The sequence below is a fragment of the Rhyacophila brunnea genome, unplaced genomic scaffold (assembly GCF_057557595.1).
Source record: "Rhyacophila brunnea isolate RB1 unplaced genomic scaffold, BYU_Rbru_1.0 scaffold_21, whole genome shotgun sequence".
Taxonomy (NCBI): Eukaryota; Metazoa; Arthropoda; class Insecta; order Trichoptera; family Rhyacophilidae; genus Rhyacophila; species Rhyacophila brunnea.
This window is the reverse complement of record NW_028232871.1, coordinates 9,872,689-9,900,602: the sequence shown is the minus strand read 5'-3', so window position 1 is coordinate 9,900,602 and position 27,914 is coordinate 9,872,689. Positions and strand designations below refer to the sequence as shown.

The window sequence follows — 27,914 nt, the reverse complement described above, 5'->3', positions numbered from 1 at the left end:
TACCTATTAAAACTCAAGCTCACATTTATAAGCCTGTGCTTGATGAGATTGTTGCATTCCTTTCAATGTCAAAACATATAGTAAAAGAGATGGGTGAAGATCTAAAGTATTATAAATTTATTTTCCCCTCAACGAATGATTTTTCAGATAGGAAGTTTCCTAACTTGTCTTATGCAGCAAAAGAATATCATGATATGAACAGATTAATGAATAAATATGTGAGATCTTCTACAAACACAACTGCTCATTCAGGTGTCATAAAAGGTCTGCTTACAAAGCCTATACCATCTGGAAATGCACATGATTTTGATCAGTATACTGCAACCTTAAAAGAGCTTGGACTGAGTAAAGAAAAACTGGTAGCAGAACGTGGTTTCGATCCACGGACCTCTAAACGATCCATTATTCTCAACATGGTAGCAGAACGTGGTTGAAATATAAAACTAGTGCAACGTGGTTTAAAACGTAAAACCAGTGCTCCGTGAATCGTGTACCGCGGGTTCCCGGTAACAATAATAAAAGTGCGATCACAACGGTTTAGAAAACCGGCCGCGAAGGTCAAGTGAAACACAGTGGTGGCGTAAGGTTGCGAAATAATTCAATAAAAAAGAAAAATAAATAAATAATAAATAAAATTATTATTACGAAAATGGCTAATCTAACGAAGATCACTGAGGTAAATATACCAATCTTCGACGGAAGGAATTACAACAGCTGGAAATACAGGTTGCTGAACATTCTAGAATTCAACGAGTGTCAAGCGCCAGCAATCCGAGCAATGGAAATAACGGAAAAATATGCGGAATGGAAAAAACTCGATTTAAAAGCGAAAACCATTCTAATTAGTACAGTTTCCGATAGCCAGTTGGAATTTATTAAGAACTGCGACACGACTTTGAAAATGCTAAAAAAACTAGATGAAATCCACTCAACAAAATCAACGCCGATGCAGATAATCTGTAGGTCAAAAATCGAAGAAATCAAAATGAAGAATTATGCAACAGTCGATGATTTCTTCTTGGACTTCGAAAAAACCTGCAATGAATAATATGTCAATGCAGGAGGTACACTTCATCAAGAAGAACAGATAAGATATTAAATTAAAGCACTACCTTCAAGCTACAGTGCGATTGGTGATTTCATCGACATAGTTCCGACGGAAAGACAAACCGTGGAATATGTCAAATCAAAAATCAAAGAAAAAAGTCTAACAAACAATGAAAATCCACAAAAGACGAATGTCAGCACGTTCAATACGAAAACAAAAACAAAAGGCCTGTGCTATGTATGTAATAAGCCAGGACACAAAAAGCAACAGTGTTGGTTCGCAAATCAAACCGAAAATGTACAGCAGGGATATGGGCCCAGCACCAGAAACAGCGGCAATACATCACAACAGCCGACGAACAAAAACAATTACGAGAAATTTGGATATCAGAGAGGCAGAGGCACAAGATACCAGCGAGGCGGCAGCCGAGGCAGAGGTCAACAGCGAAACCACTTTCTGCTACCATGTTGAGAATAATGGATCGTTTAGAGGATGTTAAATTATCAACATAGTTTTATTTATATGATTAACTTTATTATTATCAACTTCATGAATAATAATATACAGAGTAATAGATTACATTTTCGTTTATGCGACCGTTACAATAGACCTTCGAGTACACACTGTTGTCACGCCGGACACCCAAGTGAACATAGAACTGTAATTAGTATTAATTAGTATTTAGCATTGGCGGACAGCCAGTGCCATAGTTAAACGTATTAATAATATTCTTATATTATTACTTATAATATTTAGTTATGTTATTATATTAGACGGCTATATATCAACAAGAATAAATTAACTTGTTGGCGCCGCGACGGACACATGTGGCCGGCACATCATAAAAACCAATATTTACGTAAAAAAATCATCAAAATGAAAAAAAACATTATATTCTTTCATTACCTATCAAATAATACCTTAAGAGACAAATAATCATTTTTTAACTATTTTATGTAAAACTAGTTGGCGATCAATGTGTTAATAACAAAAAAAGGTTTAAAAGTGCTCTACTGTAAAATGTCAAAAAAGCAGATAGGCTTGTTCTGTACTAAGGGGATGATACCTATGTTGAACATGATCATGAAGAATGCAAAGAAATTCCATGTGGAACTATTAATTGTAGGTTTTATATTTATTTTTTTTCTCATTGAATTATGAAGCTGTCGCGATTCTGTATCAAATGTTATCATTAACTCAAAGCAGCAAAATTGTTTCTTTATAGAAGTTGGATATCGATAAATAAAATTCGAAATAACACTGCAACCGTATCAATGCATCTATTATACACAGAAGACTGCTATCGAAGGTAGTTTTGTATCGAAGTATTATCACTTATTGTAACAATTACAATAAGTTAGTTGTAAGTGTTACAAACAATAAGTGCTATGTTTAAACAGCACCCTCTTGGGTGTGCTAAATTTTAGAGCGAGATAGACAGTTTTAACTGTTTAGACGGCTAATTTATTGTAACAATTATAATACTTCAATACAATCATATGAAAAACTAACCTCGACAGCTATGGAATAGATATGCAGTATTAAAGCGCCTGTACACATACATGGATTTACTGGCGGCAATAGTGCTAACTTTAAGCTATCATGACAATAAAACTGTTTACACGTAAAAGTGCCGACTGTCTCTCCAATTCTGTTGTCATTTTATGGTAAGTACCATTTCAAACTACTTGACAGCGGTGAAAATCGGTCAACCTAAAAGTTCATTTTTTGCCGGCAGCTACGTCACTATAGTTCTACTGCACATGAAAAATCAGAAGCTTCCAAACTTGTTTGATTCATGCATGCAATCTTGCCAACTGCAGGATAATACATGTTTACCTATACATTTTCTTACTGTCAACAGTAATCCTTGCACGTGTAAACACGGAGTATACGATAATTTCAACAATTGTATTGGTCAAGTTTATTGTCCGGATTGCGATAGATGTGGAATTGAGACAATTATTTTCTAACATGTATGTTTATACCGAGGTTGTTTCAAATGATGTAATATCAATAAAAAATGTTGCATTCTTAAATCTTGCATATTATTCATAGAATAAAAATTAATTTAATTAAAGGCTCTATTAAAATCAATCTTTTGGCTTGGAATGATAATTTGCAATGTGCCTCTTCAGGTCACACTTCCGAAGGCAGCCCTTGTTGCACATTTTACAGTGGAACGGGACATCACGGGAGTGATATTTCATCACATGGAAGTCCAGCATGTGCTGCAAGCGAAATTTCTTCTCGCAGCCTTCCCTATCACACTTGAACCGATTGGCGTTGGCGTGATTCGCCATGTGAACTGTCAGACTTCTGCTCTGATTAAACTGTTTATTACATAACTTGCAAGATACCGTATCTTCACCGGTGTGCCTCCGCATATGGGTGGCCAAATCCGGGCAGTGCTTCGAGCACACGGTGCACATCCCGGACTTCTCAGAATGGAATCGTTTTAAATGAATAGTTAGGTTACCTTTCGTCGAAAACACGGCACCGCACTGATCGCAGATTATCGGCTTGTAGTCCTTGTGTTGATTGATGTGTTTGATGAGGGTATTCTTCGACTTGACAGACTTCCCGCAGACGTTGCACGTGAAGTGACGCTCCTCCGAATGAACCAAGGCGTGGGAGTTAAGCACAGAGCGATCGATGAAGCATTTACCGCAGACAGAACACGGGAACGGGCGCTCTCCGGTGTGTATTCGTTTGTGTCGAATCAGCGAGCCTAACTGGGTGAATCGTTTCTGGCAATACTGGCAGGAGTAAGGAGTCTCGCCTGTGTGCATTCTGAAATGTATTGTTATATCACGTTTGCTGATGAATAGCTTGCCACATTTGTCACATGAGAACTCTCTAACCTTAGCCTTCTTGTCGTCCAAGTGTCTTCTTTTAATATGCATTTTCAATGTTCCGTTCTGCGAGAAACAAGCACCGCAGGTTGGGCAACGAAAAGGTTTTTCTCCCGTATGTGTCCTGGTGTGGATGATCAAGGCCGATATACTAATGGTTCGCAAGCCACATATCCTACAAGTCACATCACTTTTTGAAGCAGGAGAGCGTCGCTTTTTCCTTTTAACATTGTATGTTTTCTTTTTCACTATATTTTTCAATAGTTGTTTGGATGCTATTTTCCGTCGTGCTTTTTTCAAGATGTCCTCCGACCCATACTCTTTTTCGACTTTGAATTCCAATTCTAAACCCCTCACGTGTTCGGATAGTAGCTTTGTATCTGATTCCGAATCGCATTCTTCTCCGAGTCTATCGTCTTCAAATGCATGATCGCTGTCGTCTTCATATTTAATAGACACCTCCAAGGCTTCGCCCAGCTTTGCAAATTTCAGTTGGTAAGATTTCCGAAGGTCTTCGTCGGAATTTTGGCACTTGATAACGAAATCGTAAGCTTTTGACAAGTCCGCTTGGCATTTTTTGCAAATAACTGTAGGTAAGTGTTCCGCTTCAGAAATTTGTATTCTTGAACAGTGCATAATTTTGTGAGAATATTGTAGTGAGTCTTGAAATTCGAAAACGGAAGTCATCGGTTTGCCGTGTTTTAAACATATACGGCAAATATCGTCGGGATCACCGCTTCCCATATTATTTGGATCGTACAAAATACGCTTACAGTATAATACACCAAACAGCGGCTATAATCTTCCGAATTTAATAACTATAACAACGATTTCAATCGTTCACGAACGTTGAAAAGGTATCAATGGCTGGCACAATGTTATTATTGTCGGCATTGTCGCCACTCGCCATACCATCATCTATGATACCATCGCCATACTTTATTTGGTTTGTTAATCGTTCCATAGACACGAATGGAAAAACCGGATGTCTCTCGGCACTCTCGGCAGTCAAAATAATTGTTATCTTTGAATTGAATGATCGCAGTAGGTACCATTATACTCATTGACAAAAATAATAGCATAAAAATAAAATTATATTTCTGTTAAATTTTTTAATCAATCGAACCCTAAGAAATTAAAAGGCATCGCCGAACCTTGTTGATCAAACCTGATTTTCAGAGGAGTCCAATCTCTTTGAAGAAAGCCTTATTCTGTCAGATGGGGCTTTCTGTAGATTTATCAAAACCGCTGAAAAAGTTGTAATTTAATGTGATAAAGCGTCAATTACATTGAGCTTCTTTACGAGCTGTTTGTTGGCGAATTTATAATCTGCCTGTAAAGTCGCCCAGTGTAATCATCGAACAAGCTAACAAGCAGGTTGTAAACACTCTACCGAGAAAAGTTGAAAGCCGGTCAACTTCACACGCTACACGCCGGCGTGTGGGCCTACTGCGTTATATTATTAGAACAGCTATATTATTATTACTAGCATCGGGACGACGGGTTCATGACCTTACCCTACTCAGTGTAGCGGATAATGGCCTAGTCGATAATGGCGACCATATAATTCTATGGCCAGTGTTTGGTTCCAAGACAGACACATCAAGGCACCGCCAATCTGGATGGAAATTAAACGCTTCCAGTTGCCAAAACATCGATCCAATATTTTGGCTACGAAAACTTATCTGCGTTTCCAATGAGAGAAAAGAAGAGGGTGGTAATATTCCGGCATTATTTATCTCGTCAAGAGGCCCCTCAAAACCTGCAACACGAGCAGTCATCGGAAATTGGGTGAAGTCAGTACTCGCTGATGCAGGGGTACAGGATTACCAGGCAGTACTCGATCAGCAGTCGCCTCCCTAAATTGGTTAGAGAATTACCCCATAGATGACATCCTGCAGAGAGGTAATTGGAACCTCCTAGAAGCTACTTTTAAAACATTTTACCAGAGACCGATAGACACACAGACTTCTACAGCGGGGGAACAAAATAAGTTGACCTCTCTGTTCAGCCCGGTGCACTGAGCCTAAAAGCAAGGAATATAATATTATACCTAATTCTCATGTTAGGTTTCATCCACCCTATCTTGCAGGATCTATCTTGCTTTACCAGGATAACAAACAGACATCTCAAGCGACTTCAGAGTCAATAGCGAATAATAAGAGTTTTATTGGTAGGTAAAACTCCTTTCATTATTCTAAATTGACTTTGAAGTCCTTGAGATATCTGTTTGTTATCAACTGGTGTCGGGTATGCCAAATTCCTGTATGTGACAATGATTCATTGGCGAGGTATAGACCATCGTGACGTTCAATGTATAGGGTTGAATAGAGAAGTTAATTGGTTATGTTCCCTTTCTGATGGTGGTGTGTCCATCGTTCTCTGGTAGTTGTCGTGAAATGTCGACTCACTACGCCAGTTACCTCTCTTTAAGATATCATCTATTGGGTATATTTACAGCTTAAGGAAGCCACCACTGAACGGACACTGCCTGGTGGTTCTTGTACCCCTGCTTCCAACAGTACTGACCTTATCTAATTCCCTATAACTGTCCTGGTGGCTGGTTTTGGTGGTTCTCTTGAAGATACAAATAATTCCGAAATATCCCCACCTTCCTCTCTGCTTGGGTTTGACACGCAGATGAGTTTCGGTAACCAGATAATACTGTACACGTAATACTGGGTCGATGTTTTGACACGTGGAAGCGGTATTTGTCTTTGCACCAAACATTGGCCATAATTTTATGTGGTCACTTTTATCCACTAATCCATTGTCTACTATTACTGAGTAGTGTGAGGTCATGAATCCTTCGTCCCGATGCGAGAAGCAGTCAAGTAGCTGTCCTGCGAGACGTTTCGAATAGGTTGTACTCCAACGGTGCACACATGCAAGCAAGATCTTATTACATATAATCAGCAGACGTCTGAAGCATTTCATCGACCGACAAATACCCAAAGAACAAGCAGGTTTTGTTATGGGCAGGGGAACTTATAATACCCCTATGATGTTATGCTTTATTGACTATCAGAAGGCATTCAACTGCGTAAGATGGAACTGTATGTGGAAGGTACTTCTGGAAATGGGAGTTCCATCACACCTTACCTGTCTCATCAAAAACTTATATAACAATAGCCACACAAAGGTAAGAGTAAATAGTGCGTTTTCTGAGAGTTTCCGAACCGAGAAGGGAGTTCATCGGGGATGTGTTTTATCTCCCCAGTTATTCAATATATATGGAAAGCATATAATGCGAAGAGCCCTAGATCATTGGCAAGGCGGAATAACAATTATTGGTGGCCAGAAAATAAACAACTTAAGATTCACAGATGATACCACACTAATCGCTGTTGATGAAAGAGAACTCACAGAGCTGCTGCATCGGGTAGAGAGGAGAACTCCCTTCCCACAGGACGTCTCCCCTTGGGAGTACCCCGGCTATAATGTGAGTTCGAGGGCCTACTGGAACTCTGAGCTCGGAGGAATCCTTGATAGTGCCTCCCGAGTGTAGGTATCCTTCACTGAGGATGAAATCACCTAACGCCGAGCTTGCATAATCTCGGCGCGCTTCCCGGTAAGCATCTGAGTCATGTTCTCGCAAATTTGATTATGCGTTGTCCCCAAAACCCTCTTATATTTTTTTGGTACAGGCCCATCGCTGTTATGATCTTTTGAGGATTGGTTGCCCAATCCACTAACCGTTGCATACCCTTTCAAAAGCTGTCCCGTTGGGAAAACATCGCATTCTGGAGGGCCGCGATGGTCCTCTCCGTCAGATGGTTAGCTGATGACGAGTGGTCGTACCGACACAACTCGTCATTTAGACCTAACTCTACGAACGTAGGGTTCGCCAATAATTGTTTTTGGGCGTTCTGCCACTCCTTGACGGTCCCCCTGCTGAAATAAGGTACGTAACGAGGATACCTCAAACATCAGCATCTTAATTGACGCTCGTACGTTGAACTTTTCCTCCTGTAGCAGTTCTGCTGCGCCGTCTGGTGTCCATTGCTTTTAGAATATCCTCCTCACGGTCATTCAGATGTTGCGCCATAATCACTGATCACTTAACTATCACTTAACGGTAGTCCAAGATCATTTTTTTTATAGTTAGAAATGAAATGTCAGACGCAACATCTAACAGTAAGAAAGCCAAATCCAGAATGAAGACAGAGGAGTCCCAAACTCCCTACATAAAAAAGGGACGCGCAGGTATGACCAGTAAATAAAAAGGGAGGAATGACCAACGACAAGAAAAAGGAAAATAAATTAGTAGAATATACGAGAAGAAGGAAGAGCAAACCCTATCTCAAGGACTTCAAAGTCAAATTCGAATAATTAGTTTTTTGAGTTTATTTACAAAAAGGTGAATTAACGTTTTTTGCCACAACGATTTTTGATAGTTAAAGATAAAAAATGTTGTAGTTGAGTAATAATAGGTACATTCAAAACAAAAAATAAAATAGAAATAATATTTGGTCCATTGCTACGCAATTCCGATGATTTAAAGTTAATGGACTTTTCTTCCGCGTCGAGCACCCCAAATCCGTGAACTTTAAGTCCGCTGACCAGATTCCGTTTCATCCGTTATTAACCACTTAAGTAGACCGTATACTGCGTTATACTGACAGTTTGATCAAAGGTTTCGAGTCGGCGAGGCGTTGAGCGCAAAGACATTGCATAGTGCAGAGTCTAATCTCTTTGATTGAGTGGCGCGCGCAACTCAAACGTATTACCGTGTGTGAAAATGTTCGTAGACAAAGTCTTTTTTTTTTGGTTTATACGGTTATACGTTTGAGTTGCGCGCGCCGCTCAACGCGCCGTCGAACGCGGTTACCTAGGACGAGCCGTAACACAGAGATTGGACTCCTCCATCGCTTTGGTACCTAATCATTTTAAATTTGTTTATCGATTTGACCAATATTTTTTCCCTGCCGTGATTCACCATAATAAGACGATTTAACCTCTGTATAAAATACGGAGTTTGTCGGCTTCCCAAGTATTGCTTGCTAATAAATCAGGGCACAACATTATTAACAAAATTTTAATGTAAATAAATAAAATTCACGATTGAATTTTGAATATTATAAAGAATAATAAATCTTATAGTCTATGGATCGGGTGTCTTGTCAATGTCAAACTGACAGATGACAACTGGAACTGGTTATTATTGACAATAAATAATTATTAACAGAAAATAACATTCAAAGCGGTGCCATGGAAATTAGTGACACTGAAGATATGTGCCGTATTTGTTTAATACGTGGCAAACCAGTTACGTCTGTTTTTGAATTTCATGACACCTTACAATTCTCTCACAAAATAATGCATTGTGCCAGAATTCAAATTTCTGAACTCGAGGATTTGCCTTCAGTTATTTGTAAACGTTGTCAGTCAGACTTGGTAATTGCATACGATTTCGTTATCAAATGTCAAAACTCTGACGATGACCTCAGGAAATGTTACCAGCTTAAAAATGTAAAGTTGGATGGAGCCGAAGATGTGTCTATTAAATATGAAAATGATAGCGATAAGGCAGACTTTGACGGCGACAGACTAGAGGAAGAATTCACCTCAGAGCTAAAAGTAAAAGAAGAAGATTTACATGATTCAAATGTAGAAATTGCAGGCATTAAGCCAGAAGAAACTTCAAAACCGGTTACTAAGAAAGTTAAACGACAACCACCATTAAAACGACCGAGAATTTCAAAATATATCGAAAAGAAAAAACAACGTGCAAGTAAAGTTAGAAAGCGACGCCCCCCACTTACAAATAGCGATGTTACATGTCGAATCTGCGGCCTTCGAACGAGTAGCATATCAGCGCTGATAAGCCACACCCGGACGCACACCGGTGAAAAACCTTTCATTTGCACCACGTGTGGAGCCACCTTCGCTCAAAAAGGAACACTACAAGTGCACGTCAAGAGAAGACACTCAGATAACAAAAATACCACTGTCAAAGAATTTTCTTGTGAAAAATGCGGCAAATTATTCATAAGTAAAAGAGACATGGTAATCCATATAAGAATCCACACGGGAGAGACACCCTACGCTTGTCAGTATTGCCCGAAACAGTTCAGCCAATTAAGTTCTTTAATTCGCCACCGAAGAACGCACACAGGTGAGAGACCGTTTTCTTGTACGATCTGCATGAAAACCTTCAGCGACAGAACTGTACTTAAATCCCACGCTTTGGTCCACAGCGAAGAGAAACAATTCACCTGCAACGTGTGCGGGAGGTCTGTCAAAACTAGGAGCTCACTTATCAGCCACATCGAGCTGCAGCATCAAGATTTTAAACCAATAATATGTGATCAATGCGGTGTCGTGTTCAAAGCGAAAGGCAATCTCACGTCTCACTTGAAGAATTTTCACTCGGAGAAGTCAGGGATTTGTACCGTGTGTAAGAAGACAGTGCCCGATTTGGTTGCACACATGCGAAGGCACACGGGCGAAGACACAGTGTCTTGTAAGATATGCAATAAGAAATTCACACATAGCAGAAGTCTAATTATACACTCGATGATTCATAAAAACCTCGATAAGTTTATATGTGATGAGAAAGGTTGCGGGAAGAATTTTCCTTCCAAGTATTGGTTGGAGTTTCATATCATGAAATATCATTCTCACGAGGTGCCGTACCACTGTAAATTGTGCAAGAAAGGATGTCTTCGGAAATGTGACTTACAGCGGCACATGCAATTTTATCATAGCAAGTCAAAGAAAGATTAATACGATTACAGTTCCTAGCTTTTTACCCAGTTCAAACACCAGGCGCACCCCCAATGACGGTCGCCTTTGTAGCATTACTTTGTATAGGGTGGCGCCCACCAAACTTTGAAAATATTGGATATTTTTTGGCTACTCTCAAGCAATTGCACATTTTGCAAGGACTAGGTTGTCGTAAAAAAATCCAGAAAATTGGTCATAAGGAAACAGATTGTGGCACTTTGTTGAGGCATTACTGTATACTTTTTTAAAATTCTTGATATCTATGGGGATATCTTCTTCTTCTTTCACCCTGTCATGACTCAGCATTGAGTCATAGGACAAGCACACGTTCACGCCACTTCCCTCGGTTCATCGCCAACTCTCGCGCCTCCTGCAATACCTGCAGCGCATAGATCGCTTTTGTAGCAATGCTGCAGGGTGAGGGAGGGCCGAACACGGCAACGGAACCCTTGAGGCTGTGCCACAAGGATACAAAGTGTCGCACTCTCTGGCGGCATCCGGAACATATATCCCAGCCGCATAAAGCGTCTATTTGTGATTACTTCAATCACCGAAGGCTACTGTGTCTGCTCACGAACTTGAATGTTTGTAACGCGGTCATACTAATGTACTCCTAAGATTCGTAGGACACATCGATTCACAAGGTTCAAAAACCGAGTCCTTTGAATCTTAATATGATGCCATGTCTCACAGCCATACAGGAGCACAGGTAGCACGCACGCGTTGAACAAACGACATTCGGTGACGACATGCGACTCCCAGTTGGCTAAATGCAGACCTCACCATACCCATGCGGATTTCAAGCTCATTGGAAATACCACCAACGTTGGCAACTGTGGCACCTAAGTATTTGAACCTGGTCACCAGCTCAACGGGCAGACCAGAAACCCGCAGAGTAGTGTCGGCGTCAATGCATGCAGCACTGCACATGGATATGGTCTTAGCCGCATTCAGATGAAGACCCACACGTTTCGAGTTTGCGGCGAATGTGTTCATGGTTACCTCCAACCGTTTGATTGTCAAGTCAAACACGACTGCGTCATTTGCATACTTCAAATCGCACAGGCTTACTTCGCATAGTTCAGTTCTTCAGTTCTTTCGGCTCCATGTAAATTATTTGAATCGATATTACATATAAACATCAACCGTCAAATAGACTCTCGCCTCTCCGATTCGCAGCATGGTTTTCGACTTAGGCGGTCCACAGTAACAAATCTTATAGTGTATAATAATTTTATTTCAAATTCTATGGATAAGTCAATTCAAGTTGATTCTGTGTACACAGATATTTCCAAGGCATTTGATCGTGTTGATCACGATATTTTATTACAAAAGCTTTGTACATTTGGCGCGTCATATAGTATAATATGTTTTTTTGCTTCTTATTTGAAAAATCGCCGTCAATTTGTTGATTACCATGGGAATGAATCGCGGATTTTTAGAACAAACTCTGGTGTTCCTCAAGGTTCAAATCTTGGCCCAATTTTGTTTTTAATATTTTTTGATGATATTGTCAAAGTTATAACCAATTCTTCTTGTTTGCTATTCGCAGATGATCTTAAACTTTTTCGAACTATTGAAACCCCATTATGCTGTGCGATGTTGCAGTCTGACCTAGATGCTATCTCGCAATGGTCTATCTTAAACAAACTTGAATTCGCTACCTCCAAATGTAATATTATTTCATTCAATCGTTCAAGGCACACCTTATTGTTCCCATACACATTGTCTGGTATAATATTGAGTAGGGTAACGGAGATAAAAGATTTGGGAGTATTGTATGATACAAAGTTCACTTTCAATCAGCATATTCTTAACATCAGTACTAGATCTAGCAAATTGCTTGGTTTTGTTATGAGGGTTTCAAAATCATTCGAAAACGTCCGAGTGCTACGTACATTATACGTATCATTTGTGTTGAGTATTCTTGAATATGCCAGCATTATTTGGAGTCCTAATAGGTTCATGCACACAATTAAGCTGGATCGAGTCCACAATAGATTTCTTAGATTTCTCTACTTAAGAACATACGGGTTCTTTCCTTATGATAATGACAATAAAATGAATTTCCCGACTCGTTTTCTTCTGGGTATGCTATCAATGCAATCCCTGTCTACCCGAAGAGTGATTGTTCTTTTAAAGCATTTCTTTTTACTTCTTCGTGGGTTCATTTACAATCCGCATATACTGGCAAATATTAATTTTCATGTTCCCACCAATATCACTCGCAGCTCCACGGTCTTCAAGATACCTCGTCGCAGGACAGATGTTATGTTTCATGATGCTGTGTATCGTGCAATTAGCTTATTTGATGGCACCATAAAGGTTGATTTGTTTTTTATTAATTATATAATGTTTGTAGACGTTTTAAATAGGATAAATTTATAATTGTATATATTATCATATTTCTTTAATATTTACACATGCTGTCTTTTCCTCTTTCTTGTCATATTAGTTGTTATTTGTAATTAAGATATTTTTATATATTTGTATGTATTATGTATTATGGCGCATTTGCCAAAAGCTGTAATGCCGTAATACTCTTTTTTATAAATAAATAAATAGTTCGTTTGCGTCATTTTGTAGGCGTATCCCACTGTCGGGGCAAACCATCTTATGCATTATGAAAATGGGGATATCTATTAGAAATAAATTTTAATCTTTTCAATATGTAATTTTTGATCAATAATTTCATTTTGAGGTTGAAGATGGTGTTGTAACTAAAACAGTTAACTAAAAAATTTAATTCATGCAATTTAATATTCCGATATACCGAGCTAAAATATCGTCAAAAATTTTCTTAAAACTGTTAATGTGTGGATCATTTAAAAACATTTCGACCCTAAGCAATAAAATCCGACGGACAGGATGCCGCCGGATTCGGATTACACTTATGACACCAGTTAAGTGTCTAAGTACCTACTTTAATTGGTGATTTCACCAAGATTGAAAAAGTATCCATGCATATGGTTGAAAAAAAATCGAAGGTTTGTGAAGTAAGTAGGTACCCACCAGCGTTCATTACAATAAACAATTTCTTTTGTAGTTTATGAATGTGAGATGTCCGGGGTCCAGCGGCTAGCTCAGGTGTCCATCGAACCCCGGATTCACAAAAAAGAACGATATATTTATGTTTGTTAGGTTAAATAAAACACTAAGTCTTTCTTGTGCGGGTCTTAGCGTTATATATTTTAATATTTAGTTGGACAACGTTATTTTGTAGTCTTTTACATATTTTTCTTTTTACAATCAGTTTCGCAGGTCCGTACACTGTTTACAAAGGACACTTACTAACTTTCTTTTTAAATTTCCCGTACCCACGCCGACTAGTAAAAAGGACTCGTGATTGGCCAAATCTGATCGCATGATCTTTGATTCTGCGAATCACGAGCCTGACCCTGGCGCCGGCTGAATTTGAATACTTATATTTAGTCTTAAAATTATCTCTTTCATCCATCATCATTTACACTTTTTAAATTAAATTTAATTTATCCTAATTACACCTCCGCCCAATATGTGATTTTCACACACCGGACGAAGGCCTTTACTTATGAATAAAAAATACTTACGTGGTTGAGCAAGGAATCAGGTTAGATGTTTTATGAAGCCGTTTCTAAAGGTCAGGGTTACGTTTCGACTTATAGCTACTAAATGATTATTTTACACCGGGAGAAGCCTGCCTGTAACAGGGGTGTATCAAATGCCATGCATGTTTCGGGGAAAAATTCTAATTCTGTATTTTTGTTTGAATTGCGACTTTTTGTGTTATGTGACCGCTCATTTAAAAATACCCATTCTCTGATATAACGAGTAACGCTTATAACGAGAAAATTCAGTCGGTGCCATCTTCCTCATAATAAACAAGTTCGACTGTACTATCGTTTATATGTGATGACTACTAAGTGATTTTTTCATAAATTTAATAATGATTTTAAAATGCCATGCAATTAAGAAGGATAGCATCGATTCACAGGACTAAAATTATAAAGCCATGATTACCACCGTTGTTCTCCTTCCAAAACATGTCACATTTACATATTGCAACCTTACAACAATATAGAAACAGGCTGATGAAATGTCTCTTTTATTGGTAAATAAATGCCTGCCAATTTAATAAGGATGTCTTCGCTATGCAGCAGATAAACATGGTTATTAATGGTTAGGTATACTTTCATCTCTTGTGACAGTTTTCCGCTACCATTACTACCAGTAAATCTTGTGACGAGGGATGTCAAAAAAGTATTAATACATTACTGTTTCCCAGTGGCAAAGGGTGGAGGTAGGCTGTTAAGATCCGCCATAAACAGTGCACACTAAACTTTGTCTGTCATACGTATTTGTTTTCATTGAAATATGACTACAGTTTACAGATGATGTTGGTTAGATTTTAAAATTCAATAATTAAACCTTGCTAAAACCAAGCCATAATAAATAATAATCAAAAAATACTCGTCTATAAGATATCTAAAATTGTGCAATTAAATCATACATAACTTTGGATATTTTATAGATAGAAGAATATTTTTTATTGATTACGGATTGGAATAGGCATGGCTTAATAAATTAAAAAAAAATAACTAACAATAATACATGTATGTAACAGTGGCGAAGGGTGGAGGTAGGCTGTTAAGATCCGCCATAAACAGTGCACATTAAACTTTTTCAGACATACTTATTTGTTTTCATTGCAATAAGACTACAATTTACAGATAGTGTTAGTTAGTTTTTAAAATTCAATTATACCCTGAGAAACCAAGCCATAATAGATAATAGTCAAAAAATACATGTCTATCTAATATTATGCAATTAAATCATACATAACTTTGAATATTTTATAAATAGAATAATATTTTTTATTTATTATAGTTTGGTTTAGGCAGGGCTCAATGAATTAAAAAAATTAACCAACAATATGTGTAATTATGTATTTTTAATCCAATGAAAACAAATAACTATGAATGAAAAAGTGTGCACAATTTTGTCGTATTGCCCATATTAGACCAAAACTATTATGGTTTCGTTTAGGCTGGGTTTAATTGATTTTTAAAAACTAACTAACACCATCTGTAAATTGTAGTCTTAGTTCAATAAAAACAAATAAATATGACTAAAAAAGTTTAGTGTGCACTATTTATAGCGAATCTTAACAGCCTACCTCCACCCTTCGCCACTGGTATGTAATATGTATTTTTAATCTAACGAAAACAAATAAATATGACTGAAAAAGTGTGTACAATTTTATTGTATCGCCCAAAGTATACCAAAACTATTTTGGTTTGGTTTAGGCAGGGTTTAATTGATTTTTAAAACATACATCATCTATAAATAATTGTAGTATGTATTAGTTCAATAAAAACAAATATGTAGGTATGACTAACAAAGTTTAGTGTGCACTATTTATGGTGGATCTTCACAGCCTACCTCCACCCTTCGCCACTGCTGTTTTCAATAGGATACTTGTATAATATGAATATTTTTTTGCTGAGTGGGCGTACAAAAAAGGCTCTTGCAGACAAAAATCTTTTCATATTGAGGAATTCCTTTTGTCCTGCAATTTTTTTTCGCTCTTGCGGATAGTGATCATTAGGAATGGTCACTTTTACTTGATACCAGTAAAGATGCTTTTACTTGCAATACGACATTCCTATACATGACCATCATTACGTTGAAAAGGCATATTGAGTTTTCTAGTCAAGTTGTTATAAACGTGTACGTACTTATTGTTTTCATATTATCTTGGTTAATTTTGTTAAAGATTTTGTAAATAATTGTTGTAAAATATACGTAGGTACACAATTTAATATTATTTATATAATTACAAAATGTGAAAAATAAATTTATTTTAAAAATACGCTGTTTATTTTTATAATGGATACACATTTTATAAATTACCATTAATTACCACAAAATGAACGCTGAATCTGTTGCAGGTATTAAGGCATTTACATACAGTAAGAAATAAGACTAGATACAGTATATTGTCTGGCTATATGTAGCCATTTTCTATAAGTATATAAACATGATGCACTGCAGAGAGTAAAACCATATATTGTCTGCTCGACGCTTGCATTTTAATGATGCTGCTTTACGGTTGCGACTCATGGCACCTTATTAAGAGTAGATGCTGACAGTGGATACTGCATGTATGGTGGTATGAATTTAGATTCCGGATCATACAGCATCACAATAGGCAAAAAGACATTTAATCAAAACACCGCACTATTTAGCTGATCGCCGATCAGCCAAACATTGATAGTGGCTTCACACTTGTCCATTTACTGTTATTACATCTTACTGAGATACTTCCGGAGATTAAGTGTACATTAATATATTCGCAGACATATGTTAGTTAATACATGTTATTGATATGACACATTGAAATTATTGTATTAACTTGTTGACCGCGGAGTATTTAAATAACATGTTAATTATATCGATTGGCCAAATAATGAGGGCACAAACGGGTGTGCCGTCCGCATGCAAAGGATTAAGAATGTTTTGGGCTGATTTTCCAGTCACGTTGATGACGATGGGTAGCTGCTATCGGCAGAGAAGGCGCGTACGGTCGGCACCGATGATATTTAGCTCTGAGCAATCAGCTGTTAGGAAACGCTACATTGCGTACATACATAATAGTCGATGGTCAGAGTGACTGGAAAATCAGCCTTACCTACTTTTTTAACTTTTCTTTTTTTTTTTTGACCATGTCCGATCCTGATAGGATCATATGGGCCTCCACAGAGTGGAGGTTTGTATTGACAGATTTTGTTTTTTACGAGAAATGGATGTCAGCCACTTGCTCAACCTATTAGGTCCATACCCTGACACACACAAATTGAAAAACAATATGTGTACTTGCCAGACCCAGGATTCGAACCTGGGACCCACGGCTTTATAGTCCAACGCTTATGCCGCGCGATCTTAAGATATAAAAATATGGTCGCGCTGACTAGTGACAGGGAACATATTGTTTTAATCCAAAATATAACTTTTATAAACGTGTCATATTCCGTTCCACAGTAGAAGACGTCAATGGATGTCCTGTCACATTTCCGCGAACGTGTTAAAAGATTTCTCACTCACACTTGTGGAAAGATTTTGTTGTTCAGGCTTTGGCCATTTATATTTTTCATATTAATTTTCTAGTTGGATGCAGTAATGGGTATGCTTACATAGTGGATAAATTAAAAATATATAAAAACAGCATTTAAGAATTCAAGTAAATATAATTCAAACAACTAATTATCTCATAGTATTATTGTTATTCAATGACAATAATTTATTAATAACTTATTAACCTTTTCTATGCCTCATATTACTATGGCAGTATATGACAGGCTGCAGATTTTTAACGACACGTTGAATGTAGAGCAAAGCTCTTACTACATTCACTGTAATACCGATAATATGTGATATTCGTATTTTATAATTATTCAAACAGATGTCAATGTATGTTTAATTTCTTAGATTATGCAAATCAATCCACAGTGGCTAATAATTTTAGTTGTAAAGTCGGACGAGATAACCCGCAAAATTTGTATCTGCGGCCTGTCGATCACGGACTCGTAGAGCGAGATAACTCGCTGAAGGCACAGAACCGGTTAAGTATAGTTTTAGTACGGAAGTAAAACGGATTGTTTTTTTAAACAAGGATTTATGTCAATTTCATATTTTTAGTACGTTGGTAAATGCAATATATATACATACATGATTTAACTGGATGCGTTCCATGTTCTTACAACATAACATTACATACAGATACTGAAATTGCAACGAGCTCATAATTAAAAACAATTTGAATGAAGGACTTCGTCGAATGTGCAATATAATTAGTCAATTCAATCCAGATTCCGTTAGATGAATGATCCATTTGATGCGATCCTTGAAGAGATTATCTGGTTTTGGCAATCTATGTAGGAGTCAAGCTCCAGAGCGAAAGGGCAAAAGCAGCGAGCAGTTGGTGAATTAACGTACCATAAAACCAAATATGTGAGGTTGAGCACAGTACCACTTAGATACCTCTGGCTAAACAATCATATGATAACAGGATAGTCAAGGCATGTGCAACCGTGGTCCAAATGAAGACTTTTGTGGCCCAAAACTCAAGCTTTATATCTGAGCCCAATCGGCCCAAAACTCAAGATGAAAATCAACTACGGTCAAATAATTCAATTCGTTTCCCATTATTAAATGACTTTAATAATGACCGTAAAGATTTTTTTAAATATTCACAATAGAAGTCACAAAATTAATTGAAGAATTCGATACCAGATTCGCATTTATGCAAAAGTATGAGGAAATGCTCAAAATATTCTTATCTCCATTTCACGTGGAGGTGGAATCAGCGCCTCCAAATTTAAAATGGAGCTAATAGAACAGCAAACAATCATAAGATACTGTAAGTCCCAAAGACTACGATGGGCGGGACATGTGGAGAGAATGCCTGAAGTTAGAGCGCCAAGGATCATGACAAAGTGGCTACCCCAACGGAAGAGACCCAGAGGCCGTCCAAGAAGGAGATGGGCTGACGCCGTAGAAGTGGACTGGCTTCATATAGGAAGACCCGGTAACTGGAGAAGTGTGGCGAGAGACCGGAGTGAGTAGAGAGCGGTTGTGGAGGAGGCCAAATCCCACCCCGGGATGTAGCGCCGTGGAAGAAGAAGAAGAATAGAACTGCAATCAAGCATGGAGTTAAAGTGCATGTTCGAAGGGAATAAGCTTGAGTTTTATCGGAAATATATCATTGTAGATAAAATTAAAACGACTGGCAATGTGCATTACAGCAGCGTTTGGGAGTACATATCGCTGCGAATCGTTCTTTTCGAAATTAAATGAAGTGTCGCAGCAGGTTGCTCGATAAAAACACGAACAATCATGCAATGCCCGTCGGCTAAATTACCAGTCGATATGAAAAAGATATCAAACAATATACAAAAACAAGTGTCACATTAATTATAAGGTAATAAAATATTTTGATTTTTTTTTATATGTGTGGCCTACCTAAGCTCGGTAATATTTTTTTTGGCTTAACCAACGATTTGGGTTGGGCACCATTGGGATAGGGGGACCTTTGAATAAAAAAATCAACTGGATTTCAAAGGAACAGAGATGAGAACAATATGTAGAAAATCAACTAAATTTCATTATAGATATAACTAGATTTCGGTAAGTAGGTATATGAGGATTCTTCTGCCAAGGAATGTATCTTCTTCATCGTCCTTATGCTAATTTTATGACTTCCAACAGTAGTTGACATTATTTAATGTATTGCATGATGAGGGCAAGGAATTCAAGTATTGCTTTGTTTCGTGTATATTAATTAGCCAGCAAACGTAATAACGTCTTTGTTGTAAACAGTGTTTGAGAAACATTCTTCCAACAATTCAAACACAGCATCGGTATATTTCTAATTATTGATGGATTCAACCAATATTTAAGCCCATCCGTTATTCTTTTCAAGCGCCAATATCAAATCATTATATTATTATCTTCATATGATGTCATATTTTTACGAATATTTGATATTTGTGTTCTTTGGCGTTTTCATTATGAATTAAATAGCGTATGTGGGCGGAACTGGGAATGTAATTTTTTGGCTATTCTGAGAATGTCAGACACAGAATGTCTGATGCAGGCAGTGACGCCCCTAGACAAAATGCCGCCCCTGGATAGTTCCATAATGCCGCCCCATTTTCGTTTACAATATTTGTTATCATCCATGTTCGTGTCGTTTCTAGTCACCAAGGACGTCGAAGGGCAACGGAAGTAAACTATTCATCGCGAACCCGAAAAAAATACAGTCCTGTGAAACCTTTTATGTTAATTAATGCATTTTGTTTCCAACCAGTTGAGCATTTAAAGTAAAGATATTTTCGTTACTAAATACTCAGTTTAGGTTGCTATTTCTATATATTCCAAATGATTCCCCTCGATTTACCGCCCTTGGAGTAACTGCCACCCGCAAGCAACGCTCAATCTGCCTACCCCCACAGGACGCCACTGGATGCAGGGCATCTAAGAGTCCATGATTGTGTCTTACAAGCCTAGACACAGGAGCTGATAGCATTTAAGCTATTGCCAAAGTATAATTCAGTTAACTTCCTTGGATAAATCTTTTCAACGGATTCAGTGCCATGAGAATATATACATTATTCACTTCTCCATTGAGGGTCAAATGGTTTGTTGGACAAATGAGTAGTTACGTGACTTTTTAAATCACACTTCCTCAGAAATCCTTTATTGCATAGTTTGCAAGAATACGGAATTTCACTCGAGTGATACTTCAAAATGTGAAAGTCCAGTAAATATTTATGCCGGAACGTCTTAACGCAGTCTTGCTTGTCACACTTGTACTTGTCAGCATTCGCATGGTTAGACATATGGACCGAGAGACTCCGGCTCTGATTGAAGCGTTTGCTGCATATCTTACAAGTGAAAACATCCTCCCCAGTGTGCCGCCTCATGTGCTGAGTGAGATCCGCGCACTGCTTAGAGCAGACAGTGCACCTGCCTGACTTCTCCGAATGCAGTGTCTTCTTATGACAGGTTAGATTACCCTGTGTTGAAAATATAACCCCGCACTGATCGCATATAATTGGTTTAAAATCTTTGTGCAAATTTAAATGTTTGATTAACGATTTCTTAGTCTTTACCGATTTACCACAAACATTACAAGTGAAAAGTTTTTCATCAGTATGTACTAAAGCATGCATTTTCAACATTGAAGTGTCTATAAATGATTTTCCGCAGGTATTACATGGAAAGGGTCGTTCTCCTGTATGTATTCTGCGGTGTACGTTCAGTGTTCCCATTTGTGAAAAACTTTTATGACAGAATTCACAAGAATAAGGTTTTTCACCGGTGTGAAGACGGAAATGAATAGTGACATCTCTCCGACTGATAAATAACTTGCCACAGATCTCACAAGAGAACTGTCTCTCTTTAGAAGTCTTATCATCTAAATGTTTCCGTTTAATATGCATTTTTAATGTTCCGTTATGTGAAAAGCACATATCACACGTTGGACATTTGTATGGTTTTTCACCTGTATGTTTTCTCATGTGAACGATCAAAGCTGACTTACTTCCTGTGACTAATCCGCAAATATCACATTTAGCGTCACTTTTGGAAACATAGCTGCTGCTCTTTTTTTTCTTCTTGTTCATCAGTTTTGACTTTTTTAAATGTTTTTTCTTCTTTTTTGAAATATGTATTATTTCATCTCGGCACGACATCCCGTCGGATGGGCAGTCGCTGTTGATTTCCTCTTTCACGGGGACATTTTCGAAAGATATGATCTCAGATTTTAGAAATTTGAAGTCGGCGGAGTTGCGGAGGTTCTCGTCGGAAATTTGGCATTTCAAAACAAAGTCGTAGGCCGCCGATAATTCTAATCGACAGTCGCCGCATATAACTGCTGGAAAATCGTCGTGTTCTGATATTTGAATTTTGGCACAGTGCATTATTTTCTGACAGTATTGCAGAGAATCGTCGAAGTCAAAAATAGAAACCATCGTTTTACAATGTTTCAAACAAATTCTGCAAATATCGCAGCTTAAATTCTCCATTGTTTATCGATGACTGTGAGGTCGTCTGACACAAAAATATTTTTCCTTTCAATTTTCGGTGTTTATAATTTTTTTGACAGTAGGTAACAAGAGACCATAGACAATTAATACGCCCCTGTAAAATTGTCACTGATAAAAGGTAATGACAGTGAATCACCACGAGCTCGTTGTAGTAGTTCCGAAAACTGAGATTAAATTTATTTAATTTCAAACTAGGTAGGTAGGTAGCTTGATATTTTACTCGCTGAGCCGTCGAAATTTGTTCATTATCCAATTCCACAAGCTCGTCCTAGCATTTGTACCTACTGAAAACGAATGAAATGCTTTTAAATTGTTCGTTATACAAATATTGAGGATTTAACCACCTACAAAAAATTCTTACATACCTACCTGATTTGATTTGCATAAAAAAAGTAAGGCAATATTAAATTTGTGCTCTTTGCTGAATTGTAATTGAAATATTCGTGTAGGTAGGTACCGATTTAGATATACATATTGTCAGAATCATCAATGATAATAATTATTCGGTAATCTTATCACAACTGTAAAAATTACATTAATTTTACTTTTTACTCATATATTGGCAAGTCGGCAAAACTGCCAAAATTAAAACCGCGGCTTTTCGGCTCGGTGGTGAGTCACTTGCATATTTTTAATTTAAAAAATTGTCTACGGCATATAAATTTGGGCGGGATGCATTGATATAACAGAAAAACGTGGGGTTTGAATATTATATTTATTTCTGAACACAAAAATAAGGTAAATGGGTTGCCTTCTGGGTGAGGCTGTAAGATAGTTTAATTCTCTAGTATGGATAAATGTGGGATAAATTTAAACATATGTTATTTTCAATACAGAGTCAGAATTTATTTGGTAGAATTAAATTTTACAAAAAGTCGACAGCTATTTCGGTTGTAACGCCATTACCAAGACTACAAAAACACTCCTACTACGCTTAAGTATAAAACACATAGAAAGAGACGTTTAGTTACATTTGTATAATAATATGCATTATAGTTTGCATGTAAACGAAACACGCATGCAATCTTGGTAATATTTGATGACACTCAGCAGGCGTTGTATCTCCTGTCATGAAATAATAAACCGAAACTGTCTTCAAATTCTTGGTCCATAATGATTGGCTTTTGCATTTCTATTTTATTAATCTGTTCTGTAGATAAAACCAACCATATACACTTAAAACATCATTTACCACGAATACTTAATGAATTGTGGACATATCGGTATTTGAAAATGCCTCGTATGATGTACGTTTGCGTAGGAGATAAGGAGTTATCAATGTACAATATTATCATTTATTTTTCTCAGAGATTTGTATTGAAATATATTTTAGATAATTAATGTAAGCCCAAAATCTTTTTGCATCCTTCGATTTTGTCCTGGATCCTTTCCCTGACGACCACCGTTGTCACAGGTGCAAATTACTGTGAGTTTATGATATTTCGGGGGTTGAGCCTCAAGATAGCCACAGCGGGTATATGATGGAGCTATGAGATGCTAGCATGACCTGGGAAGACTTAAGAAAACTGTGCAAATGACAGACATTCTTGAAGGCAATTGAGAAAAATTGTAGATAATAATTAATCTTTTGGCTTGTTGTGATAGAATTGCATGTGCCGTTTTAAGTCACTTTTCCGAAGGCAACCTTTCTTACAAAGTTTACAATGGTATGGTACTTCATGAGAATGATACTTCATAATGTGAAACTCAAACATATGTTTTGAGAAGAATTTTTTACCGCAGCCTTTCTCGTTGCACGTAAACTTATCAGCATTGTTATGAATCATCATATGAACAATTAAACTTCTGCTGTGTGTGAATTTCTTATTGCATATTTTGCAACGGACAGTGTCTTCACCAGTGTGCCTACGCATATGGGAAGTAATATCAGCCACAGTCCTGGAACAAATTGAGCAATTCCCAGATTTTTCCGAATGGTATTTCTTCGAATGGTAAAGGAGACCGCCTCTTGATTTAAATACAGCCCCACATTGATCGCATACAAAAGGATTGGCATCCATATGCTGACATTCAATGTGACCGATTAGTGATTTCTTAGTTTTAACCGACTTCCCACACAAATTACAAGTAAACCGTCTCTCTTCACTATGTACTAGTGAGTGTGATTTAAGCAGAGAGTTGTCTATGAAACTTTTTTTGCAGATCGGGCAGGAAAATGGTTTTTCGCCCGTATGCGTTCTCCGGTGGCGAATGAGTGAGCTTAACTGCGAGAACCGTTTCGGGCAGTACTGACAAGCATGGGGAGTTTCGCCGGTGTGGACTCTAATATGGATTACCATGTCTCTTTTTCTAATAAATATCTTGCCGCATTCATCACAGTTAAATTCCCGCTTCGTTTTCTTTTGATCTACCGAGTGCTTACTCTGTAAGTGTCCTTTTAAGGTTCCTTTTTGAGCAAAACTGACTCCGCACACGGCACATACAAAGGGCTTTTCACCCGTATGTTTTCGAGTGTGATTTATCAAGGCCGATAAACTATTTGTTCGCAGGCCGCAGATTCGACAAGTGACGTCTTTTTTTGATGGCGCCGACTGTCGCTTGTCAGCTTTCACTGCAAACGGCTCTTTTTTTGAATTTCTCTTACGTTTCAATGTTTTTTGTATTTTAGGAGTTTCTTGTTCTGGCTTAATGACTACGTATTCTATTTTTGAGGTCATTAAAGGTTCTTCTTTTATTGTTATATCTGGATTTAAATCTTCTTGAAGCATGTCGTTACCAATTTCAGCATTATCACTGTCATTTTCATATTTAATAGACACAACTTCTGCTTTGTCCAGTTTTTGCAGCTGGTAAGATTTCCGAAGACTTTCGTCAGAACTTTGACACTTGATAACGAAATCGTACGAAATTGCCAAATCTGATTTGCATTGTTCGCAAATAAATAAAGGCAGGTCCTCGTGTTCGGATATTTGTATTCTGGCGCAGTGGACTATTTTGTGAGAATATTGTACGGAATCATGAAAATCAAAAATAGAAGTCATCGGTTTTCGATGCGTTAAGCATATACGGCACAAGCCATCAGAATCACTTCTTTCCATATTTGTATTCTTTGAACTCGTCATTCAGAATATTTCGATAATTATGTCAACATAATAGTTATTATGTACCTACTGTCAGTTTTGACGTTTTGAGTTTGATGTTTGTTGCTGTGTTGTTAAAATACATAGACAACTAATATAACTTTTCCGAATGGAAAATATTACTTAAAATGAAATGACGAAATAACAAAACCTCGCCACAAAAACGAACGTAGAATAAAAAATATTGGTAACGTTTCATCTAATAAAAAAAATTACATAATTTTGTCCCGCAAACTGACTTTCTCTCAAAAAAGATTATTAATTTATAGCAATTTAGTAGACTACAGCTACGGTTAAATTATTTTGTCCTAATATTGACTAATGCATAATTTGTTTTGTTTTGTTTTTGTTGAGAATTGTTTTTTTTGTTGGCCACTAACTAGCATCTTTTAGTTGATTTTGGTCTAGTAGTCTATGTTGTTATGGGTCTCTAAATAAAAATGTCAAAATATTGAAATTCAATCCGCTGCGCCGCCGAAGAAGCTAAAGAATTTGCAATTTATCCAATGGATATTGTATTCTATTATTTTATGTATTAATATATTAATAATTAGTGTTCCGGCGATAAGCATACAATTACAATGATGATGGATATAAACGTTGATTATACTTGCAGGACATGTTTACAGCGAACTGACGATGGTGTTTCAGTCTTTGAACCTACCGTTGAAAATGATAATATTAAATATTGTGAGATGTTAACTTACTGCTCTGGAATTGATATTATTGAAAATAATGAATTACCTATTAAACTCTGCCACTCTTGTACATTCGAACTTCCCACAGTGTGGAGATTTGTCAAGATGTGCAGAACGTCAGACGATCTACTTCAAAAGTTCTACGGTGAACGGAAGGACGATATATTGGACGATCTTTTAGATGTGAAAATAGAAATCAAAGACGAATTCTCTCCGTCATCCGTCAAATCCGATAACTCGAACGACGACCTGGACGATTTTAATAATGATACATCCAGCAAGATTGAAGATGATTTCAAGTCAGAAGACAATGAAACTGTAACTATACCGGTTCGTAAAAAAAAATACATGCGTCGAAAAAAGAAGAAAGTTCAATTGACGCACATAAAATGCACGCTTTGTGATTATTTTACGGTGAAGGAATGTAGGCTTAAAAAACATATTAAAAAAAACCATGTAGAACTGTTGGATGAAATTAACAATTATCCTTGCACGATATGTGGAAAACATTTCAAAAGAAAAAGCGACCGTGTCGTACATCTGAGAGTCCATTCAGGAGAAAAACCGTTTTCATGTGACTACTGTCCAATGAAGTTTGCGCAATCCGGCACGTTAATCGAGCATAAAAGAAACCACACAGGCGAAACTCCGTTCATTTGTAAATTCTGCCCGAAAGTATTTTCCAGTCGTTCCTCCTTTTGGAGACACAAACGTGTTCACACCAAAGAAAGACCGTATTCCTGTAAAATTTGCGGTAACTCATTCACACACAGCTCTACTTTAAAACATCATCAATTGGTACATTCTGATGAACGTCCACATATTTGTAATGTGTGCGGAAAGACTCGGAAATCTAAATACGCTATGCAGCAACACATGTTAATACATTCCGACAAAGACTTTGTGTGCGAACAGTGCGGAAAGGCGTTTTCGATGAAACCAAATTTAATCAATCATATTAAAAAAATGCATTCAGATATTGCCGGATTCTGCCCGCTGTGCAAGAAAAATACGTCCAATTTAAAGGAGCACATGATCATTCACAACGTCGAAAACCAATACCAGTGTCATATCTGTAATCGGAAGTTCAGGCAGAAGAATAGTCTGTCGTTTCACATAGCGCTGCATAACAATGCTGAGAAGTACAAATGCACGGTGGACGGCTGCAAGAAAGCGTTTCCGAGACAAAACATGCTCAACTTTCATAACCATAAAGTGCATTCGAATGAAACTCCGCACGTTTGCGAGTTCTGTTCGAAAGGATTCTTCCGTAACAGTGACCTGTCAAGACATTTGAATACTGTTCATCATTATGAAAGTAATACCAACAAAAAATGATGATATTACTTATTTTCATCCACCATATTGTACGTTGCAACCAAAATGTTTTAAAATTTAAAATTCAATTAAACTCTGCTTAGACTAAACCATAAAAATAGAGGTAGGCTGTGGAAATCCAACAAAAATAATGCACACTTTGTCAGTCATACATAATTGTTTCATTGAACTAAGAATACAAATTGCGGATAGTATTGGTTAGTTTTTTTTTTAATTAATAGAACTTTGCCACAACCAAACTATAGTACTTAGATAAAAAATATTCTATAGTGTGATTAATTAAAATGCATAATTTTAGATATTTTATAGATAGAAGAATATTTTTTATCTACGGTTTGCTTTCGGTAGGGTTTAATTGAATTTGAAAAACAAACCAATACCATTTGCCATTTTGTATTCTTATTTCAATGAAAACAAATAAGTATGACTGACAGAGTTTAGTACGCATTATTTATGTTCGATCTCAAGAGCCTACCTCCGACCCTTGCCACTATATTATGATGGTTCTAAAATACACCACTATCTTTATTTAAAATTTTAAAAGATAGAATATATTT

General features: G+C 37.2%; 5 protein-coding genes across 5 annotated transcripts; 2 read left to right on the top strand and 3 right to left on the bottom strand.

The window, feature by feature from the left end:
• Window positions 1-1,883: 1,883 nt before the first annotated feature.
• Window positions 1,884-4,891, bottom strand: LOC147070689 (uncharacterized). Its single transcript, XM_085949135.1, has one exon. It carries the CDS (start codon window positions 4,645-4,647, stop codon window positions 3,142-3,144), a length of 1,506 nt encoding a protein of 501 aa, XP_085805261.1. The 5' UTR covers window positions 4,648-4,891; the 3' UTR covers window positions 1,884-3,141.
• A 4,124-nt stretch (window positions 4,892-9,015) lies between these two features.
• LOC147070688 (uncharacterized) lies at window positions 9,016-10,767 on the top strand. Its single transcript, XM_085949133.1, has one exon. The coding sequence runs from the start codon at window positions 9,115-9,117 to the stop codon at window positions 10,630-10,632; it is 1,518 nt and encodes a 505-aa protein (XP_085805259.1). The 5' UTR covers window positions 9,016-9,114; the 3' UTR covers window positions 10,633-10,767.
• Window positions 10,768-17,888: 7,121 nt separating this feature from the next.
• LOC147070687 (zinc finger Y-chromosomal protein-like) lies at window positions 17,889-22,288 on the bottom strand. The gene has a single exon (XM_085949134.1). The coding sequence runs from the start codon at window positions 22,197-22,199 to the stop codon at window positions 20,781-20,783; it is 1,419 nt and encodes a 472-aa protein (XP_085805260.1). The 5' UTR covers window positions 22,200-22,288; the 3' UTR covers window positions 17,889-20,780.
• A 1,380-nt stretch (window positions 22,289-23,668) lies between these two features.
• LOC147070686 (zinc finger Y-chromosomal protein 1-like) lies at window positions 23,669-25,378 on the bottom strand. The gene has a single exon (XM_085949155.1). It carries the CDS (start codon window positions 25,301-25,303, stop codon window positions 23,801-23,803), a length of 1,503 nt encoding a protein of 500 aa, XP_085805281.1. The 5' UTR covers window positions 25,304-25,378; the 3' UTR covers window positions 23,669-23,800.
• Window positions 25,379-25,772: 394 nt separating this feature from the next.
• LOC147070685 (uncharacterized) lies at window positions 25,773-27,496 on the top strand. Its single transcript, XM_085949157.1, has one exon. The coding sequence runs from the start codon at window positions 25,903-25,905 to the stop codon at window positions 27,355-27,357; it is 1,455 nt and encodes a 484-aa protein (XP_085805283.1). The 5' UTR covers window positions 25,773-25,902; the 3' UTR covers window positions 27,358-27,496.
• The last annotated feature ends 418 nt before the right edge of the window (window positions 27,497-27,914 follow it).